Below are 25296 nucleotides of genomic sequence, written 5' to 3'. Positions count from 1 at the left end.
CGTCTTGGAGGGTCAGTGCTGGGCTTTGAGGTCTAATCCCATCATGAGAGGCTGGAGCACACAAGGGACGTGTGTAAACGAAGGGACAGCCCCAGGAGTAGAGGATAAAGTCACAGGACAGAGGGCACAACCTACAAACTCAACGTGCTGACTGAATCGTAATGCATCCTATAAAGGGGCTTAGCTGGAGAAAATGCCCGGGCTGAATATTTCCCACATTAGCCTCACTTTTCCCTAAATAGTCTGTGGCACCTGCCCCTAAAATGCACCATAAACAGGAAGGAAGAGACCAAGAGAGTCACTTACCAGATGCAGGTGGCTGGTCACTGGAGGGACTCCCCGACCCAGGGCCGCCCCTGCTGGAGCTGGGAGGCCTGACATCAGCCCCATCACCGGCCTGGCCTCCAGCCTCTTCCCCATCCATGGCTTCTTCGGGTGGCAGGCCCATGCCATACGCGCACTGGGGCAAGCGTCCAGTTTGGGGGAAACCCAGAAGGGGCTCCTGGTCCTCCCCAGGAGGGTTCCCGCAGCCTGGGCAGCCATCGGCCGAGCTGCAGGCTGCCCAGTGGGGACAGTTGGCGCCCTCCACTTCTTTCTGCAAGTACTTTTCGGAGGACAAGGGCATCCAATCAGTCCTGCCCGGGGCCTCGGCCTCTGCCACGTGGCAGGTTTCGGAGTCCGCTAGGCTCTCTGCCCCGGTGAAGCACTGGCTCAGACTGTCATTCTCCCCAACCTCCAGAGGCTCTAGGAAAGGGGGTGCGGGTTTGCTCCCAGGCTGAGCGAGGGACAGTGAAGAGTCTGGCGTTTGGGAGGGCCTGTCCATGTACTCGTCTTCCGTGGGAATCTGCTTGACGGAGTCCCCCTCGGTCTCGCTCACCAAGGTGAGCAGCGAGGCGTCTTCTGCGCTGGCACAGGGGCCCCCGCTCGCACACGTGGCCCCGCAGACTGCCCCGCCGTCGGGACAGCACAGGACTCCAGGGAGCATCTTCTCCTCCAGGGTCAGCAGTAGGACGCCGTCACAGCATTCGCGCTGACCACAGGCCTCCACGGGAGGGCTGCAGAAACTGCTGCCCGAGGCTGCCTGCTGGTGGAAATTCGGGGGGCAGGGGCGTCAGTTCCCAGCTATTAGAACCTCGCTCTGCTGAGCACACACCCGAAAATGGCGTGCACAGTATGGACTTCCACCACAAGAAGACCAGATGGAACAGTCGCTACACAGCACGTGGCGTCATTTTAGATGACAGAGGGGAGAAGCCCCCTAACAGAGAATACAACCAGAAACAAGGACTCTAACTGCAGTTCACCCGGATGCAAGGGCAGGAGCCAACCCAAATAACTTCACGACACAGAATTTTGACTATAAACTCTCAATCTAAGTTAAAAAATAAAACCAACTCTAAACAGATGCTGAACTCTCATCAGTAGCCTTTTTTTCTGCTGTGGTAGGATGTAGTAATTCTGAAACCACTTTCTCTGTATTCTGGAATCGAGCACATTAGTAAAGACAGTGAGAACAACAGGGGGGCAGGTGTCCTACTGTGGGAGAGGAGAGGGTTCGTACACGGAACAAGGAAAGATTAGAACGTGCTGCTGGGACAGGAACTGGAGAAATCAGTGTGACCTCGTGGCTTAAAATTTGTATATTCTTACCCCTAAGAAAACTGATCTAAAGGACGCAGTGGGATAACTAGTGAAGTTTTCGTGTCAAATGTGGATTAGATAATAGTATGAAAGCACTATGAGATTTCTGGATTTTGATAAATGAACTGTGGTTCTGTAAGTGAATGTCCTGGTTCTTACGAAATTCGCAACAATGTATTTAAGGGTAGTGAAGCACAGTGTCTGTCGTTCACCCTGAAACGGCTCAGAAAAAAAATGCGCACATCCCCACACATACGCACAGAGAGAGAGAGCATTTAGTAAAGCACTGTGACGATGTGTGAGCCGCAGGCAGCCCCGAGAACAGGGCACATAGGAGTTCCCTGTGCTGTCCTCACTGCTTCTCCATAGGGTGAGAGCACACCAAAACTAGCAGTCACCAGAATAACTACAAGGTAAAGCACAATGGAAGCTCTTTCCTCCTAGGAATTTGTGCTGGGTGATCAAGACTGGCGCTGAAGAATTCTGTAATTAATATGTGTACACAGAGGTGACGGAAATCAGAAATGGAATGCAGCACAAGAAGGCAGCACCTACGATGAATACCGGTCTGGGCTTTGGGTTATTCTGAGGGGGTCAGCCCTGGGGTCTGGGGTCCCATCCCTTCCAGGAAGTACCGCTTACACAAGGGGGCTCACCATGTGACTAACAACATCTCAGCCCGATTGTGAAAAGTACTTTAAATTTACCTTATTTCCACTTAGGCGGCCGCATGTCTCATTGACCCAGCGCCACAAATTAGCTGGAAAAACAAAGCAAGGTAAGGTCTTTGCATTATTATTTCCTATTTCTAATTGAGTATCACTGGCTACTATGTCAATTCAACATTATCTTTAAACATAACCTTCTGCATGTCTTTCAGTAAAAGTTCCTAAGAGTGAACACATTCAAAAGAAAATCAGCCAATCTAAAAACTATAGAGACATCTTCCTCCTCCTCCTCCCAGCAAAAACAGAACTTTCTGATCCATGGGATGCAAATGTGATCCACTAATGTCCCACTGAATACAGGCACATCTGAGGGCATTGGAACTGCTGTCGGGGAACAGACAATCTCAGCTGCTTAGCAATTTTTCTTTGACCACAGGGACTAGGCCGGGCATTGAAGGGGAATGGAGAAAACGTGGGTCTAGGAGACTGACTCTCCAGTGAACTAGCTCAAATATATGTACAATAAAGGTCAAGGGCATGCCGGAAGGCTGCAGCAGACCTCACTGAGTTCCCATGGGCCCCAAATCCTTTTCAACTGTACCCTGTTGCTTCTCAGAAAAAAGAAGACTGTTCTGTGGCATATACATATTATATCTTTTCAAAATAAAAGTGATACAACTTAAAAAGTAGAATCCATGAATTTTTAAAAAATCTAAAACATTATATCATACAAAGATAAAATCTTATCCCACCGCCAGTGAATTTTAATGTTGAGTCTGTGGTTATCAATTCTCCATGGGAGGATAATCACATCATAACAGCTGATGATACCTTTCCAGTTTATCCGTGACTTCTCCAGTTTACTGGGGAAGTGACTTTATGGACGTGACTTTGTCCAGTTTATGTGACTTCTCTTGGCCTCAGTTGCCCCAACAGAAAACCAGGGAAATAACAGCGCCTACCTCCTAGTGCTGTTGTAGAGGTTTAGCTAATACATTAAAATGCACACAGGAATGTACTCATTTACTGAATAAACATTCAATACCTGTTAATTATTGCTATCCTCATCATCATTCCATAATTTAAAAAATACATAAAAATAAGATACTCCAAATGAAAGGAAAGTTGCAACTCTTTCCTGGTAGGGGTCAGTACTGGTCAATTACAAATGGTACTAAAAGATATTTGCATGCAGAGGTGATGTTCATAAATACCTACTATGGTAATCTCTCTCCCAGATGATTGCAAAAGACCTCCTAACTAGCGTGCCTGCATCCACTCTTACTGCATCCCCACATTTGGTTTCCACACTAAACCAGAGGGCTGTTTTTACTTCCCTTTGCTACCAACAAGAGGTGATGTCCTCAGCGAGGTCTGCAGGGCTGTGTCATCTGGTGAGGCCTCCCCCTCTGGTTTCATCTCACATGCTCACACCTTCCAGTCCCACTGTGCCAGCCTTTCGATCCCCGGGCTAACCTCTGCCCCAGCCTGAAATTCTCTCTGCATGGAAGGCTCTGAATTTGGCTTGACTCCCTCGGGCCAGTGAAGTGCAGTTTGTCTTGCAGATCTCAGCTGCCCTGTCTCCTTCTCTGGAAGCTGCTGGCTGCCCCCAAGGCTGGGCACTCTCCTGTGTTACCTGGCCACCTGGAGCTCTCTCTGCACCCTCCCTGTGTGGGCCCATGCCTGCCCTGCCCACCAGGACGCCTCCTCCAGGAGAGCGCTCTCTGCCTGTGTGTTGCCAGTGAGCATGTGCTGCATGACGGGACGAAGAGAAAGCCAACAGTTGTAAATCCCGGTTCACTAACCACTGGGCCCGTTGTCCTTCTCACTGATGAGACGGTGGTGAGAGACTATCACAGAGGCAAAACTACAGAACAAGCAGCGGAAGTCTGTTTATCTCACATAAACACGACCATACCAGTGGTCCGCAGCATCTGACCATGCATTATTCAGATCCCTAGTTACGAGGTCATGAAGGAGTGAGGCTGCGTTAAATAAAAAATACTCAAGGCCCTGGCTGGGTACTCAGTGGGTTAGAGCATCACCTGGCTCTGCTGAGGATGTGGGTGAGAGCCGGTCAGGACACATATGAGAATCAACCAATGAACGCATAAGTAAGTGGAACAACAAATCGAGGTCTATCTGTCTGTCTTTCTCCTCCCCTGTCCCCTTCCTCTCTCTCAAATCAATCAATAAAAAAATAATAATAAACAGACTTTTAAAAATTGGATTAACATTGCTCTCTGCTTAACACTGGCATCTTCCGATCATCTTCTTCCCCCTTTAATTAATCTTTGGATTGCCCCAGTGCACCAGTAGGTAATGTAATGTTAATGGAAACAGTACAATAAGCAGGGCTGCGTGCAGCCCATGGATGTAATGTGAGAGAACTGAGCAAATCACGGCAAAGCAGAGGTGGGCAGGGTAAACAAGTGAGCAACTGAAAATGGAAAAGGATGGTGAGACATCAGACTTCAAAGGAGCATGAAGTGACTATCGAAGCATTGAGAAATAGCTTCAGGAGACTTATTGAAGCCTTGAAGCCTTTCTTAAAAATTACACTTTTTTTTGCCATGGCTGGTGTGCCTCAATGGATTCAGTGCCGGCCTGTGAACCAAAGGGTCCCCGGTTCAATTCCTAGTCAGGGCTCACGCCTGGGCTGTGGGCCAGGTCCCCAGTAGGGGGCACATGAGAGGCAACCACACATTGATGTTTCTTTCCCTCTCTTTCTCCCTCCCTATCCCTCTCTAAAAAAGTATATAAAAAAAATCTTTTAAAAAATATTACACTTTTTAGCTTTAGAGTATAAAAGTCAAACACGATGTGATACAAAAAGACACTATCAAATAATTCTTTGGTACAAAAGTTATTTGCAATAAACAAGATAACACTTGGCTATTCATCCTCACAATGAGCACCTAAATTTTCCTGAACATAAGAAAACTTGTTTTTATAATTTTAGATCATATTTCAAGGTAACAACCCAATCGAAACTTTCCCTCCACCGTTGACCTGAACATTTTGTCTCTGCTTTCACTGGGTGCATTAAAAATATTTGCATTTTAGGATAAACGCAACAAACCCCATCTACCCGACACCACATAACCTATACAATTAAACAAATGGTTTAGGAGACATCAGTGCCCTACCCTGCAGATTTTTTGTTTGCTGATGCATAAATAGGCACAGCAGATTTTGCTTGTTCTGCCAGAGAACGAGGAGTCAGGAATAAGGGTGTTTCACCTTAGTTTAAGCACAGCCACCTCAAGGCGCTTATGCTAAGCAGGTCGCCACAGGTGGTCAGTGGGTGCCATATGCAACTTCCGCAGCATAGACCTAGAAAGGTATCTATTTTTTTTTAAGATTCATTTTCCAAAACCATGATACCTGTTAGTGCTTTCCCTTTTTTCCTGTAGTACACGCCCAAGATGACAGCAGCGACTAGCACCACGGATATGAAGAGGAGCAGGATGACCAAGGTGGGCAGGTAAACCTGGGGCTCTGTGGGGGAGGAAGGTGCAAAAACAGTATTAAAGGTGATTTTGTTTTAGTCTCTATGCTTAAAAGCAACACGCTGCCTGTCACACCCCAGAATCCAGGAGGCTGGCCTGGAAGGAGAGGTCTGAAGGCCCCGACCCCGGCCAGGTTTGTCCCAGAGCGCTCACATTCCGAGGGGTGGAGTCACCAGTGAGGCCCGGCCCACTGTCCAGCCTCAGTCTCCATGAGGCCAGCCCAGGACCATCTTGAAACGTTCCTACTTTAGAATAATTCAAATCACGTTTACCACACCATCCGCTTCCACCTTTGCTTACCTGTGCATACCTCAACCTCTCCAGGTGACCGGCCTCTGAGGCCGAAGGGAGCCCCTTATCATGTCTCTTTCCAAGTAACAACATGGCAGCAGGGTTTTGCAGGTCCTGAGAGCAGAACCACAGCCCCCCGTGAAGTGTTTCAGGCATTTCATCTGCGACAGGGTGCACTCAGCCACTCCTTTCGTTCCCCCCCAAACACTTCCCTGCTAGAGTTTTCGTACAGTGTGGGGCAGGGTGGGTTGACAGGTGTTTGTATGGAAAACAATACAATAATTAATAAGTAATAATACCAGAATGAACTCTGTGTTTCACATACTTACAACAGCAACCCTACTTTTGCCCCACCCTGTACTACTTACGTGACCTGGTTTTGGGGACTCTGCCTTCCCTCTCCTTCTCTCTTTTCAAAAATAACTTTTTATTCCCTCGGTTAGTTTTCACAGTATCTCCAAAATGGTCCTCTACAAATGCTGTTCGGACTGTAACTCCACATCCAGAACCTTTCTTTGATGTCCCATCTCCCAAAGTGTCAAATCTAAACCCCGGATTTTCTCAGTCGAAGCTCATTAACCCTGTTGTCCTGGGGCCGAGGTTCTCCTGCCTCAACCGAAAGGTCTTCTTGACAACACACGCCATCCCATGGGCCACAGGGGCAGGACCCGCCTCCACGCTGTCTCACTCACCTGGACAACCAGCAGCCACATTAACTACCAACTTTCTGTCACTCTTTGACACTCTACTTATGATTAATTTGATCTGGAAAATGTTTCATAAATAATGATCACTTTATTCTAACAAGTACACACACACATACATATACACGTTGTTAGTTATCCATTCCAGAGTAGAAAATAATCAAGTAAATACCATATCTGGTATTAAAATACTGACAAAAGTGAACCACTAAACTGACCACGGATGGGAAGAAATGCAAAGGGAGAGATGACCCTCCAGCCAGGGTGTGTAATTTGGGGGGGATCTAGAGGGGCCGACTAGTTTGGGCACATCACCAACCAGTCAGCTCTCTTCAGACATACCATGTGAGAGTTTTGGAGACTGCAGAGAAGAACTACAAACCACGTCCGATTTATTGGTTCCATGACGTGCTTCTGTCGCTCCGAGACTGGTACAGCTGTGGGGGGAAAGGGAGCTAAGTGCTTCAGTTTTATATTCTTGCTTTTTAAGAAAAGCTACAAAAAGCTCTTCTCCACTATACTGCTAGCTCCTTCAGGAGAGGAGCCCTGGTCTTCCCGGACATTAGGACTCCCAGCGCCTGTCCACACATCACACAGGAGGACAAATGAACAAACAGCAGTGAACGCTGCCCCTGTTCTCCAAGAGCTACCCTGAGACAGTAGTTGGTTGGTGTCTTCAGCAAAGAGACTCCAAATGCCTCCACTGCTAAGTGAGAAACTTTTGGTGAATACTCTTGACATTGAAAATGCAGAAACTCTTTTCAACATAAAACTTGAATAAATGGCTCAGAAAATAAATATTTAATGGGAATTAATATATTGGGAACTGAAAGAATCATTATATTGATTATTAATCTTCAACAAGCATACAATGAAAGGATCCAGGTTCCACTAAAGATACGCTAACATAAATGTGAAATGGTACATGAGATGATTCATTCAAAAGGATTATTTATTGCACCAACTGGAAACAACCTAAATGACTCCCGATACGAAATTTATTAACTCAGTTATGGCACATCTCTACAACGAAGCATCATGTACCTATAAAATGCCATGAAGATCTAATGAAGTAATGTAAATGAGCTTCCTTCAAGATACATTATGTGAAAACCCCCCACAGTGTTTAGAGTATGCAAACATTTATGTAGCCGGTGTGACTCAGTTGGTAGGAGCACCGTCCCATAACCAAAAGGTTGCGGGTTGGATTCCCAGTCAGGGCACATGCCTAGGTTGCGGGTACAGCCACAGGTATAGATGCAATTGAGATGCAACCAATCAATGCATCTCTCTCGAATGAATGTTTCTCTCTCTGTCCCTTCCTCTCTCTCTCTCTCTCTAAAAGCAATGAAGAAATGTCCTTGGGTGAGGATAAAGGAAAAAACATTTAAAAAAAACCCACTTATGTAAACATGAGGCTTCGTCATGCGCACACACAAATCTCTGGGAGAAGCGGGGATGACGAGTAAATGCTGAACGTCATCGATCATTTTCAACTAAATAAGGTTAGAAACAAGAAAAGAAGCTGCAACTGTAGGCCAAAGATTGAATGAAAATGACTTTACAAAGTAACACACAGTGTCTGTCACGTCAGGTTGGAGAGTTGGTTGGACAGGTGTTATTTTGCCCACACTGAATTGACAAGACTTTTTCCATTTTGAAGAAGACTTTGAGAGGAAGCCTCATCAAACTCAATCCATCTGTTTTCTCACAGATGAGACTGCACAGGTTGGGTTTTTTTAAATCACCAAACTCTCAGGACCCCTTTGTCATCACTTACTTGGTCCAGGGTTTGCATTTTTCTGTGGAAGAAAGGGCATCAGAGAAATAGCCTGTAAGGCAGGGCTCGCACAAGGTGTCTCTGTTGAGCTGCACTGTCAAAAAAAACCAGACAAACAGACAAACAGAACAAAAACAAACAAACAAGGACACTTAGAGATCGGCCATGACGGTGGTCCAGAGGACAGCTCTCAGGAGCTGCCCCTCGGCCTCTCGTCTCCCCATCCGTCCCTGCCCTCCCCACCTGCAGCTCATTGCTTCCGCCCCCACAGCTTCCCAGGCCCGCAACCCCAGCGGGAGGTACAGAGTTATTACACTCCGGTGGATAACGGGCTCAGTGTCAGGCCTAGTAAAAATGCCCCCGTATGGCCTCCCCTGACTGTCACACTAGTGCCAGTGTCTGAGTTAGGTCCCGACCCTCTGCTGTTCAGAGGCGCTGTCCTGGCTGCCTGTACAGCTCCCTAGCCAGGACCCTACTGTCTCACTTGCTCTAACCAAACACCTGTCATCTCCTCTCTTGGCCTTTTGGGCTTAATCAACCTCCATCTCCAGAGAGTGACAGTCCTTTATTGCTTCTAAGGACAACTTCTTGACCTGCCCTCTGCTGACCAGCTTAATCTCTCCAGTCTATGTATGGGAATGACAACAGCTTTCCAAACAAACAAACAAACAAACAAACAAACTCCTACAGGTCTCCTTCTTTCTCTTTAACCAAGGGTTGGTAGCAAACTTTTTCTATAATGGACCATATAGTAAGTATCCTTCGCAGGCCTTCTGGTCTCTGCCACAGACACTTCTAGCATGAAAGCAGCCATGGACAATATGTTTTTTAAAAAATGGATGTGGCCGTGTTCCAATAAAACTATTTACACAAACACAAGTGGCGGGAGAGCTTTTGGATCCCTGCCGGGAGCCACAGCCCTGAAAAGCAGGAATTGATCCTGCTGAGTAAGCTTTCTTCAACTCACTCATATTCCTCGTAAACTGTGTTATTGAAATAGGAAATGTCTCAGATTTTCTATGTCTATTACCTTTACTGCTACTGACACCAAAACCACAAATTACTCTTGAAATGAGTAGCACTTCTTTGATTTATTGCCGTGAATAAAACACTAAAATAAGGAATTGCATGTTCTTTGTCCAGAGTCAAAGTATATTCTTGATTTCTGCAATGGCCTCCATAGGTAGGGTGCCTGCCCCTTTAATCTATTGATTAGCCTTAAAAATGATAATTAACAAAAGCCCGGTAAACATCTAGTCACTCACATAAATTTGGACAGCTTTCAAAAAGATAAACACACTATAGAAGAGTAACCCTTAAAGACAAAGAGACTTCTTAACGAGCCGCAAGTCAGTGGAGCTTAAAGCGTACTGATCCCCCCCACGCCAGGCTTCCGTGGCCGCTCTTTGTAACTGACCTCCTGGGAGCACCCTGCTGTAGCCAGCCTGTTCCTGTTCCTGTTCATAATCACACTGCTCCCACTTTACAGAAGAAGGCACACTTCCTACTCACTGCAAACCCCGCTATGGTGCCAGACCTCTGAGATGCCCAACAGAGCACCAAGTCAAAATACTGGTGATGGCCAAGCTCCTGCGTTCAGAGCACCTGGGTACAGCGTCAGTCCCTCCGGAGAAGAAGCGCAACAACAGAAGCAAGGGAACTGGGACCAGGCCACACTGCTCTGAATTCAAATACAGTTGACGCTTGAAAAATGTGGAGTTTAGGGGTTTTGACTGCCCCCCACTCTATGCAGTCAATATCCACATACAACTTTTGACTCACCAAAAACTTAACTACCAATAGCCTCCTGTTGGCTGGAAGCCTTAACAATAACAAACAATTAACACCTTTCTTTTGTGGGTTACACACTGTATTCTTACAATAAAGAAAGCTAGAGAAAATAAAATGTTCTGAAGAAAATAGTAAGAGAAAATACTGTACTATATTTATCAGTATAGCAAGTTTTTACAAATCCGCACATAAGTGGGCCTGCGCAGTTCAAACCCATGTTGGTCAAGGTCAACAGGTCAACAGTGTAGTGCAAGGTAGGGCAGGAGTGAAATTTTCATCCCCCGTGTCATCCCCTCTATCCTCCACCTGTTGCCAAAGAATGAGCCATCCCCAAAGGAGCAAGGCAGAGAGAACATCAGTCAGAAAAAATGCAGAAAAAGTGACAGCCCCTATTTTCACGCAGGTGACAAACCTGTGGAAAGGTGCTGGGCCTTGTCTGAATTTCAGAAGGGAACGGGCTGTCACAGGGAGATTTATTTTAAAAGTGAAAAGTCAAGTCAACTTCAGGATGATCACTTTATAAGCTACATAAACGTCGAAGCAGCTGTACACCTGAAACTATCGTAATACTGTGTGTCAACTGTAATTGAACAATTGAAAAAATTATTTTTAAAAAATCAAGTCAGGCTTTTTCTAGGAGAAAGCTTGTCTGGTTTAGTTGAAACATTTGATAACCAAGGTCAACTGTCCCAGGTAGATTCCGTGATGGACATTTTCCTCCATATGAACTGAAAGCAGTATTTTAATCCTGCTAACCCTTGTCCAAGTGTTCTGGGTTAAACAACACGCCTCTAAGGGAAAGACTCACAGCTATAAATAATTTGTCAAGTCATGAAGAAACTGCTTTGGTATACTTCCTAGAAGTCAGGAAGTAAGTGCACACTTTTCCAAGTCAAAAAGATTTACTTTTCTTTACTTTGAAGGGAGTTGAAGGACACGGCCCTTAAGTGAGCAATCATTAAATACCACTTTGATGTCATGTCACTGCGTGATCCTAGACGTGAAACTCGGGAGGGGCTGGCAGAGTTGAGCAACACTCAGGCACAGACTTTCCTCCTTAGCTATTTAGTTATTTATGTGAACAAGTTTCTCAGCACTGAGCAGAAACAGAATTAATGTTGAATGCTCTTGCATTTTAGCAATAAGTTGTACTTAACCATGAAGACATGAGCTAATTGAAATCATTATGAAGCTCATAAAGCCTTTACTTTTTGAATTATAATAAAGCAAAATAGATTCCTTTTTGACCTATTGTGTAATAACTGTAGTAACAACTTAGCCCAGAAGTATTTTTAACCCTTAGAACCTTGAGTCACAGGAAATTTTTTAAAAGTAAGATTTCAAATACGTACCTATTTTTAAATATGAAAGAGCATGACAGCTCGTTAGTAAAAACTTTCGAAGCACAAAATACATTAGGATAAAATTCTGTGGGGAAGGTGAAATGAGTACAAACCGAAGGAGGGAAAAGAACTATGTACCACGTCCCGCCGTTACAGCGAGGAGTGCGTTTTTAAGTGGACGATGTTGGGCATCAAACTGCTGTGGTGTTGACATCCGCTGAATATTTTAGAAAGTGTTACTATTGCTGTCATTCTTGGAAACTAAGTCCTCAGCAACTCTTTAAATACGTAATAAAAAATTCGAGCTGTCAACTTAAAAATATGCTGGGGCGTGCACGATATTTTTCAAAATTCTGGTAAGGGGATGCACAAGTTTGTTTGTTTGTTTGTTTTTTAAGTTGGATAACCCTGCATTGTCGGGTACCCTCCTGAGCGGGGAGCCTAAGGCTTCACAGACGGAGGAACCTGGAGACAACACGTGGGCCAAAAGCTCACACGCCGCATTAGAACCGAACCTGGGCTCCGTTCCCAGGGGGCCCTCAAGCTCCTCCAGCGCCACCTGGCCCGCGGAGCGAGCAGGACGCAGGGAAGGCGTCTCAGAGCCGGCTTTGGCCTCGGTGTGATTGGCCGCCGGACCCGGTGAGAGCAGACGGAGCAGGAAGCAACCCCGTACCCGGGTGCCGGGCGCCGAAGCCGGGCGCGCACTCGGTGTTGCGGCGGCAGCAGTCGCAGTCCTCGCTCCAGTGGTAGCCGGCCGTGCAGGCGCAGCGCCGCGGGGCCGTCCGGTTGCCGGGCACCACCGCCACCAGGGCCTTGCCTGCGGGCGACAGAGAGAGGGCGGGGAGGCAGCGCCAGGACTCTCGCACCGCGGGGCGCACGAGGCCCGCCCAGCGCAGCCCCTCGCGCTGCAACCCCGGCCACGCCCCCCGCCCCCGCAGCGCCCCGCCCCCTCCGGGCACTGACTCATTCGGGACACTGAGTCCGCTGTCGGCTTCCTGTGCTGGCTCTGAAACATCCCAGTGGGGGTTTTCTCTCTCAATAGTTAAGAGGCATGTGGCTTTTAAAAAATCAGTTTTCGTGTTAGCAGGGAGATTAGGGACTGGGGTGTTGATGAGTACTGATTACTTTGGCTAATGCAAAATAGACATCATCGTTTCCTGATTTCTAGTAAATTCAAAACTGATAAACAGCCTTAACACGAAAGCTAGACAGGACCTATGAGAATGGAGTTTCCGGGGCTTGGGGATTCCTCCGGAGATCCTGCAGGGTCGCGAGCATTCAGCGGCAGAAAACTGGGGTCACTGTGTAACTACGCAGCGGACGAGTCCAGAGGTCAGAAACTCGTCGCTCTCCACTTAGGACAACAAGTCTGTCTTTTCTCACAGCGCACTGCAAAGTGCTCTCCTGTTGCCCCGTGTCCCGGCCCGGGCTTCTGGGGGACAGGTGAACGCTGCACACAGTCGATGCTGTCATTCACCGATTCGCAGTTGCAGTTTCACCTGCCCACAGAAACGCCTTCGGAGCCCCGAAACAACACTGCTGGCCCAGTGGCAGAGTTAGGAAAATTTTCAGCTGCTCGATGGACATGCACGTTCCCAGGCGACGGTGAACAAGGGGACACGTTCTGCCTTATTGCTGCAGCTCTCATCCTGGAAACAAGTGTCTTCTTTGCGGTCTATTTTAGAGCCCTACTGTTGGCATTGTTGTGCTTTTGGTTGGCGACTTCACTGTTGAAAATGACCTCCAGGCTCAATGCCGAGGCACTGTCCATGGCTCCCTAAGCCTGAGGCGGCTGTGATGTGTCTTAGGGAAAGAGTATGTGTGTTGGATAAACTTGGTTTGGTCATGAATTACAGCGCTGTTCATTGTGCGTGAATCAAATGTTAATGAATAAAAATGTTTATTAAATAAGGTGTCTTTGAACAGAAACACACACAACACAGGGTTATGTGCTGACAGGCTGACAAAAAGGCTGGCACCAGAGGCTCCCAGGGACCTGTGTCTCTCCCGGGCGGAGTGGTCCCGTGGCTCCTGCATTGTGTGTTTGCTAGTTCAGTGTTGGGGGTGACTGTACATCACCCCGCTGAATAACAAGAGTCAACTGCACACACACGATACAGCACAGTAGCATTATTTAAAGCAGATCCTCTGCTCCTGTGAGACGCACCTCACCTGGACTGTCCAAACGGCCCTGTACTTTATGCTCCTCAATACATAGCGGAGTTTGTTACGGGCTGACGTTTGTGTCCCTCAAAATTCTATATTGAGCCCCTAACCCTGAATGCAGTGCTGTTAGGAGGTGGGGCCTCTGGGAGGAGATTAGGTCATGAGGGTGGAGCCCTTAGGAAGTGGACGAATGTCCTTATAAGAAAGACATCAGAGAACTCTGACTGGTGTGGCTCAGTTGCTTGGGCATTATCCTGCAAAGCAGAAGGTCGCAGGGCGGGGCACCTGCCTGGGCTGGTTTGGTCCCTGGTCGGGGCATGTGCAAGAGGGAATCAATCAGTGTTTCTCTCCACCTCTTTCTCCCTCCCTTTCCCTCTCTCTAAAAACTAAATTAAATTAAAGAATAAAAACATATGGAGAAAAACAACAGAAAGCTTGCTTCCTCTCTCTCAAGAAAGCGGCCGTCTTGGAGCCTGGGAGAGGACCCTCACCGCGAGCCGGGCAGTGCTGGCCCCTGATCTCAGACGTCCAGCCTCCACACCTGTGAGGGGTACATTCTTGTTGTTTAAGCCCCTCAGTCTGTGGGTTTCTGCTGTAGCAACCTGAACTGACTAGAACGCAGTTCCAAGGGAAAAACAAACAAACCGGAAACCTGTTCCCTCCTCCCCTGTGTCAAGTTTCAGCCCAAGTTTCGGCATTTCTTATCCTCATTCCTTTGAGGCCCAATGTGGTGAACCTGGAGAAATCTCCGTTCCCTTCTGTGTCCACTCGCTGAGGCCCAGGTCAGCCCAGCCGGGCAGTCCCAAGGCCAGTGTGAATACACGTGCACACGATGCCTGGAAGCCCCAGGACACTGTCGCTTCCTTGAAAGATTCTAACTCCAGTGTCCCACGTAAATGCCAGTGAATGGAAGCCTGACATATTCTTAAGTATCTGAGGGAACCAGGCTTTGTGCTTCAATCAACTGTGGTAGTGGTAGTAGACAGAGTGATTCTTTATTTCCAAGAGACAGCAATGAGTCAAGGTCATTACTAAGCAGTGGGAAAGAAGACTTGATCAGATGCCTCTGCTAGGTAGAGTTTCCATGTTATCTTCTCCAACCAAAATCTGCCAACTGCGTCTAACATATTAGAAAAATTATGGTTTAAAAAAATACTTATTTCCTAGTTCTCCCCACATGGGGGTGGTGGGCAAGGGACCTATAAATAAAAATCAATCCAGAAGCAATGCGCCTCCCTAGCACCCAGATTGAGGTCGCTAAATAAATGTTTTGCCGAAAGTGGTCAGGAATCCTAGGAGAAATGGCTTGTTCTGGGCTCAGGGAAGGCAGTGTCCAAGAGGAGCAGGGAAGCAAGGGAGCTCTTGGAGACACGGGGGGGTTGTGTGGGATGGGGGCCACCTGGAGGAGGTGGGAGAGAGGATCTGAGCGCCAGTAAAACCAGTGACTGAAATAGGTCGCGACCCCTCAAATATGTCTACATTCAGGAGTCCATAAAGTTCACACGAATCCTTTGGCGAAAGCTTGGAGGTCAAGTCATTATTCTGAAAAGTGGTAACAGTTACGAGCATTCGTTCTGCCTCTCCTGTGTGTGGTGTACTGCAGGGTGACAGAGAGTTGATGAGGGACGTTTCTCTTTATAAGGCATTCCCGCCAAGAAACGAGGAAGGAATGGCAGAGTTGGAACACCACCTGATGGAAATAGATTAGGCCTTGGTCGTCAACAGCTGCTAATTTCACAAACAGAGAGAAACGCAGCTATGACGTGGTTCCTGGGGAAACTATATTGTGCCAGCTACCAGGGAGTTTTGCCAAAACCAAAAAACAAACCAGAATCTGGGCAGCCTTCTGGATCTAACAACGACTTTACAAGAAATGTAGGAGATGAAAAAAGAAAAAGAAAGGTAGGAGATGGAAGAATATGTTAAATGACACCAAGGGAATGCAACCAACAAAAATCAGACTGGAAACTCCACAGGACTAACAGCAAGGGTTCTCCCACAGATAAACTGAGGGGAAAAGGGGTGGGGGGGAAGAAGGAAAAGAACCTCTAAGTTGAGACAACAGATGTATTTTGATCCTGATTCCTGCAAATAAACTACAGTTTAAGAAAATTTGATGTCCTGGCCAGCGTGGCTCAGTTGGCTGGAGTGCCATCCCATAACCGAAAGGCTACGGGTATGATTCCTGGTCAGGGCACATACCTAGGTTGTGGGTTCGATCCCCAGTCCAGGCACATACGGGAGGCAACCGGTCAATGCTTCTCTCTTGCATTGACATTTCCCTTTCTCCCTCTCCCCTTCCTCTCTCTTTAAAGGCAATGGGAAATTGTTCTCAGGCGAGGATAAAAAAAAATTTTAAGAATAAAAAAATTGAGGCAAAAACTACAGCAGCTTTATTAACTACAGAGTTAATAAAACATGTATCATCTAGGGAAAAGACCTGAGAGTCAGAAGACCTGACCTTGAGTCCTGCTCCTCACTGGCCAGTCCTGGAGAAGTCATTCCGCCCCTCTTAGTCTCAGTTTTCCTTGTCTCTACAATGGGATCGTGGAGGCTGCCTCACAGGGTTTTCGTGAGGATTAAATAACACGGCGCACAGGGAAGCACTGTGCGAATATTTATGGGCTTTGAGGTGTGTCCCACGACTACACGGCTACACGAGCATTCCAGAAGAACAAGTTCTCCACAAGGACTGGGACACAGTGCCTCTGCAGTCGGAAGCACAGCTTCTCGTGACTGGTGCTCAAAACGCCTTCCTCGGGTCCCCCAGAGCCTCAGCACGGCCGTACCCGAAAATGTCACTTGTCCACACCTGGCACCGCCATGAGCGCTCACCTGTGTCGCACACTTTATGCAGCAAGCACTTCTCTTCTTCGTTCCAGGTGTCGAGGTACTCATCCCGGCCGCAGGGCAGACACACGCTGTCAGAGGTAGCAGTGCACTTGGAAGACATGTATGTTCCTTAAATGAGAAGGGGACGAAGGCCCTCATCAAAAGCACCCAAACACCAAAGACAGCCTCTCCGCGCTGCTGGTCTGTGCCCTGGCAGCCTCCCAGTTCTTCCATGTGGAAAAGGTCCCTGCACACCTGACCTCCGCTGACCCAGGGGAAGAACAGTGCTTTCCAAACCTGTGCCTGTAGGACCTGAGGGGCTCCCTGGGGGCTATGCGAGAGGGACTTCCTTTCACCCCTCCCGCCCCATCTTCAAAATCCCTCTACCGTCAATGTGGATGAGTCCCTTCTTCTGTCCTGCACATACTGCGAGCTCATGGTTAACTTAGTCTGATCACACGCACACACAGTGTATCTTGGTTCAGCACATCCAAGAAATATACGTAGCAGAAATATCTCAAGGGTCTGGTTCTAAGGCAACCACCTTTTCCTTACAGACATGCCCTGCTCCCCCAGGCAATGAGTGAATGGGGACCCTGGGGACCCAGGAGTTCCCCGGGGCTGTAGAAATGAGGCCTCATTCCGGCAGAACGGTGGTGGGGACGTCGTCACCAGCCCACCTCCTGCCCCCCAGCAGGCGAGTTTGTGGGGAGAAGCTGTAACAACAGCTTCGGCGGCAACAATTCTGGTATGGTTACCCTTCCCCCCGATTCTTCTGTCATAATACTTTCCCACAGGAGTTGAATTTCCTATCTGGAGAGTTTGAATCGCAAAGTGCTAACACATGCTTTTAAAAGCCTTCTTGCCCTCTCAAGAAGTGGCGTTTTGGAAAACGGTATTCCGGCATGGAGTCAACACCGGTTTCTGAAATGGGTTTTGATGTTTAAGGGATTTTATCTCCCGAGAGAAAGGTTTTTGTCTTCAGAGTGACAGACATTACCACCTGCCACTACCATAAAAAGTCCATCCAATTTCGTTTTTCACCTGGCAGGCAGAAATCATTCCTTAGATTAAAAAAATATACAACTGAAGTCCCACCCCCTTTTGAGGGACAATGGCAGGTGGCTCATTCGTACCCACCTGGCTCACACTTGCGACAGCACCGTCCGGAATGCTCGTAATGCCTCTCGCTGGCACACGGCGGGGTGACCTGAAAAGTCACCTGAAAGAAAGTTGACACGGGCAGAGATTATGCACAAGTTCTTTCTGAACAAAACAAAAAGCATGAGTCATCAAGTTACACTTCGGAAAAGCAGAACACCATAAGCAGTCCTGGAACTCTTCTATGTACTATTATCCTCCCCCGAAATGTCACTTTCCCATTCTAGCCAATGTTCCCGAGAACGTACACACCCCACTGACCCTGCAGAAGAAGCCACTTCTCCATTCACACGTGTTTGCATTATGCTCGTGGCAATATGGTGGGTTAAAGGAAAATTCACAAATGGGGCGCAGAAGTTTGGAAACTGCTTTGCACAAGCAACACACAAAATCGGTCCCACTCCTGTGGGTCACCATGGTGTCGACTTTGGTCAGAAACTGGAGGAGAATACAACGAGGCCCTTCCCATGTGCAGGTGGGCAAAGGTGTGTATGGAAAGCAATGCAATCATCAATACATGATAACACGAGACTAAACTCTGTTTCCCGTGCTCGTGATTGTACATCTACGTTACACCTACGTTTGCTCACCCCTGCATGTTATACCCGGGGATGTGGAATTGGTCTCCCAAGCTATATCTGATTTCTAAAAGATGTTTCACACTGCTCCCTTTTTAAAATGTGAAACTGCAGAGGATTTTAAAAGCGGGCCAGCGAGCTGAGAAAGGAACCGTTGGGGCTTGGAGCCAGGCGTCCCAACCGCCTGCCGGCCGAGGAAGCCCGCACAGGCTGTTTAAGCTTTCTGAGTTCCTGCTTCCTCGCTGCGTGATTCTAATATAAACAGGAATTTCCGAATCTGCCCATCTAAGTGAAACAAAACAGAAAACCAAGCTTCTTACATTCACTTCGAGATTCTTATCAGCGTGCTGCGGAAAAGCTCTTTTCCTCGCAGCCTTCTCAGCGTAAGAAAAAACAGCACTCAGTGACGGGCAGTCAGGCAGAGGTGGGACAGTGGACCTGGAGAGCCGGGTTCGGCTGAACACGCAGGGGTCAAGTTCCCGCGGTGCCCCGGGATCCAAAGTTGCACACCCAGCCCTCTGGGAGCTTACACACCTGGGGGACAGGGCTCTGGGGGAGGCTGAGGGGCCCTGCCTCACTGAAGACGTCCAGGGCTGGTTTCCTGCCGGACGTGGCAAGTGAGCCCCATCTTGCAAGATAAAGAGTAACTGGCCAGATGGGGAAAAGGGAACTTGTAGGTGGTGGTAGGGACAGAGGCAAAGAAGACAGGTGTGTGGGGTGGGGGGGTGCAGGGTGGCTACGGAGATGATGAGCAGAGTGGGGGGTGATGAGAGAAGTGATACAGGGGGCTCCCTCTGCACTGGGATGAAAGGTGCAGAAATAACAGGGTGATGCACCCTTGGAATACACCTCAGTATTGGAAGGGAGTTTCGTAGAGAGAGCACATGCCCAGAAAACCCTAGGCTGGCTGAGTGGGGGTAGTGGGCGGTGCAGGGGGTGGGATGCAGCCAACAGGGACCTCTCTGACCTCGCCCTGCCCAAGCAAAGGGCTCACAGGAGGGAGGGGATCCAGGACAGTTACTTTGAGGTTGGTGAGAAAGTCCAATGTGTCCCTGGAGCCAGGTGTTCCAGGAAGGTCGTACCTGGGCTTACTTCCTCGACCCAGCTAACACGCCCCTGGGCACCGGGTAATGTGAGAGGGATAATGTGAATCAGAGGCTCCCCACCCACGGCAGCAGCTCAAGGGGAGCACCGGGAGCCCGGTGGGACCTGGGAACAATGACGAAACACAAGGCACCCCACCGCTCCTCTCTGGTCTCTCTCTTTGCTCTCTGTAGGGATCGTTTCTCTGTAGGCTGCTGCGCCGCCTCTGTGTCCAGCACAGCCTCAGGTGCATGTGGAAGGCTGACGAGCAGAGGCACAGTGGTAAAGCCGAATGAGGTCAGTGTGCATTTGTCGAATAGGATTCATCGGAGCCTAATGAGCTGTGAGTGCTGCTGCAGCGCTGATGGCAGAGTTAAAGAAGATAACTTTGTGGTCGGGCGCATGTCAGAGGAGAAAGGTTATCGACGGCTTCGGGCCCATCAGAGAGCTGCAACAGTCGCTGTCAGATAAGTGCACACTTTGTGTTACACACACGGAAAGGTTCTTTTTAGGGGAATTTGGCACAGGGCTCCCCCTGAAGCAGCTGCTTAGGAGCACGGTCAGGTGCTACTGGCCGGACCCTGGGCTCCAGGTCCCGGTTGCTGTTCAGCATACGGACACTTTGCTTTCACGCCTAGGAGTGAGGCTGTGATTCATTCAACCCACTCGCCACCTCCTGGGAAAAATGGGGAAGTCACTGATTCCACAGTGACCAGAGGTCCTAGCTCCCAACCAGATTCTCACAGGTTATTCTTAGAACTCATTTCTGTCTCCTAAGCTCACTGTGACTTTGCAGCTGGACATGTCTTCTTTTTCTTCATTTGAGATAGAATGCACATAGCATAAAATTCACTCTTTCACAGGGCACAACTCGGTGGTGGTGTTGTTTTTTAACATATTTAGTGGTCGTTGGGCAAAGACCACTGCTATGTAATTCCAGAGCATTCTCAAAACCCCCAAACTGGCACATGTACTTAACAGACCTACAGGATTATAGGGCTTTCAAGGAGCAGCAGCAATTTTGTAACATTAATCTAATTTAAGGTACAGCTTAAACAGAACCCGACTTTGTTCTCTGGTTACCTTTTATACTTTGTGGTACACCTTCAACCTTCAAATATGGCAATAAATATACAACTTAAAAGGCAACATACATGCAAAGCTATATTGAAGGAAGTATGGCTTAGGGGTAAATGAAGAGAAGCTGGAATTCAGGAGAATGCGCCTTTGCTGTCCTCTCCCGTCCCCAGTCCTGGCTGTCTGCTCCCAGCTTTCTTTCCCTGCGCGTGCAGAGCCCAGCTGGAGGGGGAACCAGCTGTTAGAGGACCGCAAGGCTCCCCAGGCCCCCGCTCTCACCCTCATCCGGTGCCCTTCCCGCTCTGCCATCTACGCGGGTCCTTGTGTTTGGAAATCCAGATCTGCCTTCCTGGCCTGTCCTGCTTTTGCTGACCCCCTGGGGATTTGTCCCTTGATACCGCAGCCTGGACTGGCTCTGCTGCCTGACTCCCTGCTTCCCTGAGTCACACCTGCTTGGGCTCAGTTTCGAGGTAGCTTGTGCTAGATCTCATCTCTGCCAACCTCCCTGCCACGTGTATCCTTTGAAAGGCATTTTCTTGGGTGAATGAAGAATGGCCTTCAACCCCGCCCAGTCTGGCCTCTTGTTTTCCCTACAGAGTTCCAGTTCAATGTCCACAATCTCACCCGCAGCTGGGCAGAGTCCAAGACTATCCAAACCCCTCCTGGTCATCTGGCCCTTCCCTGGCTTCAGCCTCCAAGACCAAGCTCCCAGTAGTTGCGAGGTGGTGGCTCTTGCTATTGATAGCATCCTGGTAAGGCCGTGATTTAATTAAAAGGGAGCTCCTGCTTTAGCAGTATGGAAGTGTGCTCCAGGGAACGGGCAATTCAGCCTGAGCCTGCAGGTTTCAGTTAAATGCGGTGATTTTGTCCGCTACCTCCACTCCCTTCTCTTTGCCTGGTGTGCCGCAACGGAAGGCCTTTGTGACTGAGTTGAGATGTCCAGGTTTTAGTTATCTAGGTTTTTTCCTAGTTTGCCTTTATTGTTTTTTCTGAAACAATACAGCTTTTGAACCATAGTTGTCTTCATTAAGCAAATAAAGCAGAATCACTTTTAAAAATTGCCTTTAATCCTCACCTGAGGAGAGAGAGAAACATCAAACAGGTGCCTCTCCTAGGTGCCCCAACCAGGGACCAAACCTGCAACCTGGGTGTGTGCCCTGACCAAGAATCAAACCCCAAACCTTTCGGTGCGCAGGATCACGCTCCAACCAACGGAGCCACACTGGCCAGGGCTAAAACTTTTTATTTGCTGAGGAAAGAGTATAGTCACATGAAACAAAATGTAACAGGTACAACCTGTTACAGGTTTTAGTTATCTAGGTTTTTTCCTAGTTTGCCTTTATTGTTTTTTCTGAAACAATACAGCTTTTGAACCATAGTTGTCTTCATTAAGCAAATAAAGCAGAATCACTTTTGTTACAAATGTAACAGGACTTTACAAGCTATTGTAAAGTCTCCCTCCCGGGCAGCCCCGCGCCACAGGTACCCAGTGCCACCATAGAGGGCATCTTTCTGTAGGTGGAAAGAAGAACTGGTCTGCGGCCCACTCAGAGGACGACTGCGTATCACAGCTGCCTCGGCGGCCAGCTGGGATCGGGCCTGTTTGCCGAGCCTGTGCGTTGGGGAATACAGTACCGAGAAGTCTTGTAAAACACAGCCAGGGCCCTGCTACAGTTCTTAATCAGTCATCTACAAAAATGGCCCACAGAGTTTCCGTCAAGTAATGCTTGTTTCCTAATAGCCTGGCCCTGAATTAATAAGGAACATAGAATCTGTTTATAACCCACACCCTTTACACCCCCTCTCCATCTCAATTCCTCGAAAAGTCCTTGTTCTTTAAAGGAGTTAAAGTGGCACGGTGATACATTTAATTTATTGGTCTTCTGTTGCCTCACTTTCCTGTGGGTTTTGTTTTGTGTGTATATTTGTTTTGGCACATACAGCCTGGTGTTTATTTTAACCGCAGACAAACTCTTCGGGAGTAAGTATGTCCACAGTGTGTGCAAGGCTTTGGGAAACAGGAGGAAGATGATACATTGTAATTCAAAATTGTCTTTACAAAGCTCCGTGGATTTATTTCCTGATGCATTGCCAAGATGGGTCTCATTTTAAAAAGCCCTAAGCTGAAGAAACCTAGCATTTCTGCTGGTGGAGCTCTGGAGAGTCGTGGTATTTAGGATCCTGTAGGAAAGGTGAACTGAAATATTTCTTTTTTAAAAAATTATATTTATTTATTTTCAGAGAGAGAGGAAGGGAGGGAGAAAGAGAGGGAGAGAAACATTGATGTGAGGGAGATACATCAATTGGTTGCCTCTCACACATCCCCAGCTAGGGACCTGGCCCACGACCCAGGCATGTGCCCTAACTGGGAATCAAACCAGTGAGCTTTTGTCTCACAGGCCAGCTCTTAATCCACTGAGCCACACCAGCTAGGGCTGAAATATTTCCTTCTCATGCTGTTCATCAACCCAAGTGCAGTGAAAGTTATTATAGATACTAAAATTACTTCCTTGCTCTGCTGAAAATTCATGCTGAATATAACAAAGCAGAAAAGAGGCATGGCCCCTTCTGTCCAATCGAGGAGAAAAGGACCCAACCCAGGAGAACACCTGAGGGATTTTCCATAGATTTCATTTTGTAAAATATCATCTGTGACTGTATTTGAGAATTTGGTGCTAATTTAAGTAAAGATGATATCGAATTTCTGAATATTACAGAACTGAAAGATGTGGTTTTTGTTAAGACAGAAACTATTAAATGTGAAAATATCACCTTACTTAACAGTCCTGCTGCTCTTGAAAAAAAAAAACAAAAAACCCTTAATGAACGTCATGATTGAAACTGCTCCCGCCCGGAAGGGAACACACACAAATTTCTAGTGGCTGTGTCCCAGAAAGAGCAAGACAGCTACTGTACTATGGATGGCCTCACGCCAGAAAATTGTTTCTCTCTGAAGGCTTGTGTTTCTAGAAGCAAACAAAGCAAGCTGAAATAAATAGAGTAACCTAGAAAGAAATGCTGTCACTTCTTGTCCATTGCATTGAATGCCTTTCTTCTCCGCGGGCTGAGCAAACTGGCCAGAGAGACTGAGTGTCTCCCCTCTCATATGTTTCAGTGCTGAGTCAAAGTGCCGACCCTTTACATGGACCTGTTCCGGGGGGCCCTTTTCAGCTTTGTCCCTTTCCTAGTGTCTTTTCTCCAGAAACTTCCAGATGGCCTTCTCTATTTTATCTAGCTTTCTATTTTCGATCACGGCCCAGTCACGAGTCTGTGAGTAGAAACAAGCCTCCTGCCGTCACGCAGCTCGCTTCCAAGTTCATAACCGGACACAGAAACCGTCTCGGAGTTGTTGGTTGCTAGGAAATCAGATAAGGCAGGTTTCTACTGAGAAAAGAAAAATGAAAGTCTAACTCAAATAGAGCCTGACATGCCGGAGTGTGGGACTTCCGTGGAGCAGAGGTAGGGGCTGGGACTACAGGGATTGAGGAGGGGGGTGCGGTACCCCGAGTGTGGGTGAAGTGGGAGGGAGGAGCCCAGACAGTGGCAACCCCAGTTCTGGCAGGTGGGCTTCAGGGCAGAACGATTTTTCTATCCAGGGTAACTCTCAGCACTGAGCTTCCAGTTTGGCCTGGACAGAAGAGTGTCTGACATTTCTTAATAAAACTGTCTACACTTTTACAATTGGAGGGCAAGGGGGGGAAAAGCCAATTCCAAGCTAACTTAGTCTGCTCACCTGTAAAATGGGCCTAACACTTGTGCTCACCTTACCCTATTGAGGATCAGATATGGTAATTCATGCGAATGACGTAGCGTTGGCAAGCGGCAATGCTCAATAAAAATTAGGCTTGCTTCCTCCCTTTGAAGCTCAAGACCCTTCTAGGAGGCTGCTGGGGGAATGAAGTCACCACAGTAATCACTCAGCACAGAGGTGCACACCTGGCCTGCAGCCGGTGGAGGGGGATGTGAACATGCACACCTGAGTAGAGGTGGGAAGCATCAGTTACTTAGATAATTTCCCGAGCAGGTAAACGAGAGTGACCCCTGAAAGGAGAAAGAGGGTGGAAAAGAAAGGGGGGCCCGCAGAAAACTTCTGATGGTCAGACAGTGTTCCCGACACCTCACCCCACTGAGCCATCCCTGGGCTGTCTGGCCAGGCCAAACGCAGAGCAGCTGTCAGCTGGGCGACTGGGGGAACAGGTTTTGAATCAAAGAGACTTACTTTGGGGAAGGCATGTTTGACCTCACCTAAAGAAGTGCTTTCTCATAGGACTGCAGCCGTAACAGGTGGCCCAGTCATTTTGGTGACTTTGTGTCTGGGGCTTTGTCAGTGATTTAGGCCACCCCGGGGTGGGGGCATCGACAGCTTACTCAGGCTGTCTGCAGATAAAGTGGCTGCTAGATCCTATCTGTCAGGGATTCTGTTAACTAGGACACAATCGAGTTATGACTGAATGCCCTTCTAGACATTTTCATTTTAAATAAACTTGATAGATAGAATTTTAAGCTTACAGATTTACAGAGAAAATAACAGACTCAATTTTCTTTTATACAAACGAAAGCTTCACATTTCACACTTCCGAATATGACACAGGCATTTATAAAGATAGTATCTTATAAATGGAAGACATAGAGAGACTCAGGGGTAGCTTTGGGGATCTCCCAGGCACCC

General features: G+C 47.9%; 1 protein-coding gene across 3 annotated transcripts in view; it reads right to left on the bottom strand.

Moving 5' to 3' along the window:
- TNFRSF11A (TNF receptor superfamily member 11a) overlaps positions 1-25296 on the bottom strand; it is a 52992-nt gene that overhangs the window by 12820 nt on the left and 14876 nt on the right. The window contains exons 2-9 of one of the 3 annotated variants that reach the window (XM_053913241.1): positions 17869-17950; positions 16732-16857; positions 12404-12547; positions 8597-8690; positions 7159-7253; positions 5697-5810; positions 2349-2401; positions 307-1084 (exon numbers count right to left, since the gene is read on the bottom strand). In XM_053913241.1, the coding sequence (XP_053769216.1) occupies positions 307-1084; positions 2349-2401; positions 5697-5810; positions 7159-7253; positions 8597-8690; positions 12404-12547; positions 16732-16857; positions 17869-17950 (1486 nt within the window). The remainder of the gene's footprint in view (positions 1-306; positions 1085-2348; positions 2402-5696; positions 5811-7158; positions 7254-8596; positions 8691-12403; positions 12548-16731; positions 16858-17868; positions 17951-25296) is intronic. The other 2 variants (XM_053913242.1, XM_053913243.1) reach the window with 2 other exon arrangements.

Source organism: Desmodus rotundus, chromosome 10 (genome assembly GCF_022682495.2).
Source record: "Desmodus rotundus isolate HL8 chromosome 10, HLdesRot8A.1, whole genome shotgun sequence".
NCBI classification, from domain to species: Eukaryota; Metazoa; Chordata; class Mammalia; order Chiroptera; family Phyllostomidae; genus Desmodus; species Desmodus rotundus.
Note: the sequence above shows the minus strand (reverse complement) of the source record. Positions and strands in the feature narration are given on the sequence as shown.